This window comes from Ictalurus furcatus, chromosome 2, assembly GCF_023375685.1.
Source record: "Ictalurus furcatus strain D&B chromosome 2, Billie_1.0, whole genome shotgun sequence".
In the NCBI taxonomy this organism is placed as follows: Eukaryota; Metazoa; Chordata; class Actinopteri; order Siluriformes; family Ictaluridae; genus Ictalurus; species Ictalurus furcatus.
The window spans coordinates 16,253,448-16,259,447 of NC_071256.1; the positions used below are offsets into that span (position 1 = coordinate 16,253,448).

General features: G+C 39.2%; 1 gene segment (V, D, J or C); it reads left to right on the plus strand.

The window, feature by feature from the left end:
• The first annotated feature begins 2,473 nt into the window (after nt 1-2,473).
• LOC128623620 (Ig heavy chain V region 914-like) lies at nt 2,474-3,245 on the plus strand. The segment is given in 2 exon segments: nt 2,474-2,730; nt 2,849-3,245. Coding segments are annotated over 2 exon segments (366 nt in total).
• The last annotated feature ends 2,755 nt before the right edge of the window (nt 3,246-6,000 follow it).

Here is a 6,000-nt window from a genome sequence, read left to right on the forward strand (position 1 = left end):
AGTGCATTTTTATACTCATGTTAACATGAGGTATCTGAGACTTCTTTATATGATTACCACTAAGTGTATGATTTAATGCATTAATAATTAGTTTTGATTGTTTTATCTGGCAGGTTTTTGCAGTGCTGAGATCAGACTTGAAGAGAAGAGACCTGGAGAAACTGTGAAGATCTCCTGTAAAATAAATGGATATTCAATGACAAGCTACAACATACACTGGATCCGACAGAAACCAGGGAAAGCTCTGGAATGGATTGGTAGGATGAGTACAGGCAATAATCGAGCAATATATACAGAGTCTTTGAAGAACCAGTTCATCTTGACAGAAGACGTCCCAGCAAGCACACAATACTTAGAGGCCAAGAGTCTGAGGACAGAGGACACTGCGGTTTATTACTGCACCCGACAAGCCACAGTGACTGGAACTGAGGAAACAGCTGTACTAAAACCACACTCATATTTTTCACACAGTATTTTATTGAACAAATCATTACTGTTGTCATTTATGTAAGTGATGAATATAATCCCCTCTTACTGTGGTTAATAAACTGCTCAATTACATTTTGTTTACAATTGTTTATATTACAAACCAGAAACAAATGAATATGTATTATCCCTTGTAATGTTTAGTTATTATGGAGTCACTGCAGTATTCAGATTCTGTAAAGTCCAGATGTTATGAACATGAATGAGTGTTTATTAATTACATATACATTACAGCACAGTGAAATAATTTTTTTGTTCGCATATCCCAGCATGTTAGGACGTTGGGGTCAGAGTGCAGGGTCAGCCATGATACGACACTCCTGGAGCAGAGATGATTAATGGCCTTGCTCAAGGGCCCAACAGTGGCAGCCTACAGTCAAGCACAGTGGTGGGAGTGTCATGGTCTGGGGCTGCATGAGTGCTGCCGGCACTGGGGAGCTACAGTTCATTGAGGGAACCATGAATACCAACATGTACTATGACATACTGAAGCAGAGCATGATCCCCTCCCTTCGGAGACTGGGCTGCAGGGCAGTATTCCAGTATGATAACAACCCCCAAAACACCTCCAAGACAACCACTGCCTTGCTAAAGAAGCTGAGGGTGAAGGTGATGGACTGGCCAAGCATGTTTCCAGACCTAAACCCTATTGAGCATCTGTGGGGCATCCTCAAACGGAAGGTGGAGAAGCACAAGGTCTCTAACATCCACCATCCGTGATGTCATCATGGAGGAGTGGAAGAGGACTCCAGTGACAACCTGTGAAGCTCTGGTGAACTCCATGCCCAAGAGGGTTAAGGCAGTGCTGGAAAATAATGGTGGCCACATAAAATATTGACATTTTGGGCCCAATTTGGACATTTTCTCTTAGTGGTGTACTCACTTTTGTTGCCAGCGGTTCAGACATTAATGGCTGTGTGTTGAGTTATTTTGATCGGACAGCAAATTTACACTGTTACACAAGCTGTACACTTACTACTTTACATTGTAGCAAAGTGTTTTCTTCAGTGTTGTCACATGAAAAGATATAATCAAATACTTACAAAAATGTGAGGGGTGTACTCACATTTGTGAGATACTGTATATATATATATATATATATATATATGTGTGTGTGTGTGTGTGTGTGTGTGTGTGTGTGTGTGTGTGTGTACAGTTAACATTCCATTTGCTTCCCATGTTTAAAAGCAGTTTTTGATTTTCATATAACTGAATTTAAATGGTTCTCACAATAATTGGCTTTTACATTAAATGATAACTGATTTAAAAAAAAAAATTCTAATTCCTGATGTTGATTTCAATACATTACATATAAGAGAGAGTTATTAGAGGAATAAAGCACTTCTGCACATGCTACTGTAGGAAAATAATTAACTTTAAGATGGTAACAGTGAGCTGCTTTAAGTGAGGATGCATCACATCACCCTGCCCTTGATTATTTTCCTATAACAGCATGCCCCCAAATGTTTTATTCCTTACTGAATCTGTCACTGAGCTCCTCTGCTTCTGTTGTATTTTAGGTAAAGGTCTGTATAAACTAAACCATCTCTAGCTGATCATTAATACACATTCAGCTTCTCTCTCCTCACAGACTGCAATGATTCACCATCATCTCAATCACATTAAACAACTGACAGATAATTCCTCTTTGTTGCTAACAATATTATAGTATTATTATATATTTCATTACACTACTCTGCAAAGGTAATAATAAATAACTCTAAATGTTATACATAATATCATCATTCACAAAGATTTAACAACAGTGATGATTTGCGACCTGTATTATTTCTGGAACTACATCCAGTTTGTATTGGATAACCTGGATTAGACAGACAGCTGAAAAATGACAGTTTCTGAAAGGACTGGACATGCTTGTGTTGTTCAGTGATCAGAAAACTTCACGTTCTTCTGGGTGTTACAGTGATACACAGTGATGTACTAAAAGGACATGATACCTAATGAGTAAAGAGCAGTTATGGATTTGACAGCATGAAACACAGCTGGAGTTTTACGATAAGCTTTTTCTCTTCATGGCTGTTTCTCTGTGAATCATTCGTATGTCTCTAGTGGGCATGCCATGCAAATGATATCCTGTTTTTGAAGCATTTATGCTGATATACGTTCATCTCAACAACATACCAGCAGTTTGTGTTCATTAACAGCAACAGTAATTATTTTAATTATTTGAGATGGGACTAGGCAGAGTTTTGACTTACTTTGCTCTAGCAATGTTCATTCAATGTTAGTATTATTATTTATTTAAAATTTATATATATATATATATATATATATATATATATATATATATATATTTTTTTTTTTACTTTAACACCAATCTTTGTGTATTTATCTTTTTCAGATTCCTGCAGTCAGACACTAATCGAGTCTGATTCAGTGATCCTCAAACCTGATCAGTCTCATAAACTGACCTGCACAGCCTCTGGATTTGACTTTAGTAGCTACTGGATGGCTTGGATCAGACAGGCGCCTCTAAAAGGCCTGAAATTTGTTGCAAATATTGAGTATGGTAGTGATAGCAAGTATTACTCCAGTGCAGTTAATGGCTGCTTCACCATCTCCAGAGACAACAGTAAGAAGCAGCTGTATCTGCACATGAACAGCGTGAGGACAGAAGACACTGCAGTGTATTACTGCGCCCGTGACCCACAGTGATATTTCTCCTTAGACATGAGTACAAAAACACATGCTTGCTATAGTCACATGACAAGCTCACATTTTCATAAGCAGTGTATTCATGGAGGTCAAAAAAACAAAACTTTTTGATTGTCTACTGTATGACTGACATGTTTCCCCTTACTGACTTTTACTGCTTGTGGCTTGTTGTGAATGTTGTCTTGACATTTATACTGCTGTAAGATTACTTAAGTCAGTTCTTATATATAAAAGCACAACAGTGTAATACGCATTAGTTTGAAAAAGCTCATTACTGAATTATTTGACTTTCCTTGGTGCTTCCAAGTGTCCGTGTAATGACCTCCAGCCAGTATAAAAGTTCTCCCTGCATGCTGTTTTAAACACAGCAGTATTTCACTGTGTGTTGGAGTGACAACTATGGAAGCAGTTATTCACAGAGATAGGACACAGAGCTCAATGCCATAACAGACTCATACTTCTGGGTTTATAAAATAAAATAAAAATACTCACAATACATTATGCTCAAATAAGCAAGTTTATTTGGATTTTAATCAAACAATTTCCGGTTAGACAATTGTGTGTTTATTTAGACATCTAGTTATTTGGACATATAGTCCATGTGGAATGAGGTTCAGATTCATTTACAGACCTAAATTTAACTTACATTTTCAGTCTTTAATGTATAAATCAACTTCTTTTTTCTTTTCTTTTCTTTTTTTTTTTTTTACCTCACCAAAGAACATTTCCACTGTGTTTATTAAAACCTGTAGAAAACAGAAATTAGAAGGCTTTTTTGAATGGACCACCATGACAATATACACATGCATATGCAAAACTTCGCCATTTACAATTACATATAGAGAAATATCAGCCTCGAGAATGTGGGCTCTGGAAATTTTAACACTGCTTTTAATTCAACCATGTCCTTTCCATTTCTGCTTCATACTGTGATTTCACTTAAATAATGAACTCAGAGCTGCTAACAAATTATTGCAGTTATAACCTACTGTGCATACATTTGTGACTGAAATTGTGACATCTCTTTTTTTCAGATGTGGGATGTGCAGTAGAACTCACTCTGGTCACCACAGGGTGGCTGTGGCTCAGGTGGTAGAGTGGGTTGTCCACTAATCATAGGGCTGGCAGTTCAATTCCCAGCCCACTTGACTCCACATGCCGAAGTGTCCTTGGGCAAGACTCTGAACCCCAAGTTGCTCCTGATGGCAAGTTAGCGCCTTGCATTGCAGCTCTGCTACAATTGGTGTGTGTGTGAATGGGTGAATGAGACACATTGTAAAGTGCTATATTAGTATGCCATTTACCTCAATGATGTTAAAGCCAGGAGATTCTTTAACCATCAGCTGTAAAGTATCCGGCTACTCTGTTACTGATAACAGATACGCCACAGCTTGTATTCGACAACCTGCAGGAAAAACTGTAGACGGTGACTCTGAGAGGACAGAATCTGCAGACATAAGACACAGCTGTGTATTACTGTGCCCGCTGCACACATATTGATGCTTCTACTTAGGGATCAATACAAAAACATGTGCATGATATAGTCACACACTGAGCTCACATTTTCATCATCAGGTGTATTAGATCTAAGGAACATTGAGATTAATACTGAAGTCTATAACTTTCCTCTATGCTTACGTGGCAGGGTAAGTGATTTGGCTGTCCTATTGGTTCTGCTTGGGATATGGTTTCGGCAGACCAATAGGATGAGAGCTACCCGATTATTTAAGGACCCTTATTTTGGTACGCATATAGGTGTCTTGGTGATTCCGAGTTCCTCGCTCCTTTGGCATTTCCGGGTCCCGCTTCCGTCCAGGTACGGTCAGGCTTTATCACGGTGTAACGCGGTGAATACCTAATTTGTAGTTTATAGTCTTAGAGCGGCGCTGGTGGTGCATGCATTGAGGCGAATTGGCGCCGAATATCGCGTTCAGTGATCGCAACATTTAGCCGGTGGCTGAATATGTATATGTATGTCGAGCCGCGGTACCTGTGAGTAATTATACAACTTCGCGTCTGCTGTTTGTTCAATCTAATGGTAAGTTCACCTCTCCCTTCTTCACATTGGGACTTGGTAGATTTAGGTTGATACTCTGATCTTTGTGTCAAGGTGAGCGTGGGGAGTTAAGTCTTCTGTAAGATAAACCCCTAGCCGAAGACGCTACATGTGACGCCACCGCTGTTTTGCTTCAACAGTTGTTTTGCTTTACCTGGTTTTTGTTTAACGGTCATTTTCTTCGTTTTATGTACTGTTTTGCTTTTCTTTAGTTTTGGCTGTATGTCTAGTTTGTTTTGTAACCACATCTAGTAAGAGTGAGTAGTCTGAGAGTGGTAAAATCAGTGTTCTTAGCTTCAAACCTGTTTCAGGTTTGTTGTTCCACTTTACTACTGAGAGGGTGTATGCTATGCCTTACTGTCTCCATGCTATAGTGGCCATAATTGTCATTTGTACTGTTTACCATAATTCTGTTTCTGCTTGGATGTTGTCAACTGCCTCTCTTTTTTTGTGGTGGTGTCAGTGGGTCTGGGTGTTTAGCTACCATACCACAGTGTCTGTAATATTTCTTTCTTTGTTTATTGTTTTGTGTGACTTTGGGTTAACCTGTGTTTGCTTTCTTTCCAGGAGCCAGTGAGTCTTGGTGGGACAGGGGAGGTTAGCTGCATTTATTTGGTGGTGTGTGGTTCACAGCGTGCTCAGTGTGCCAACACAACTTCCTTATGGTGTGTGTGTGTGTGTGTGTGTGTGTGTGTGTGTGAGAGAGAGAGAGAGAGAGAGAGAGAGAGAGAGAGAGAGAGATGTTGGGGTGACTTGCAGTGGGTTTGGATGACTTCCAGAGT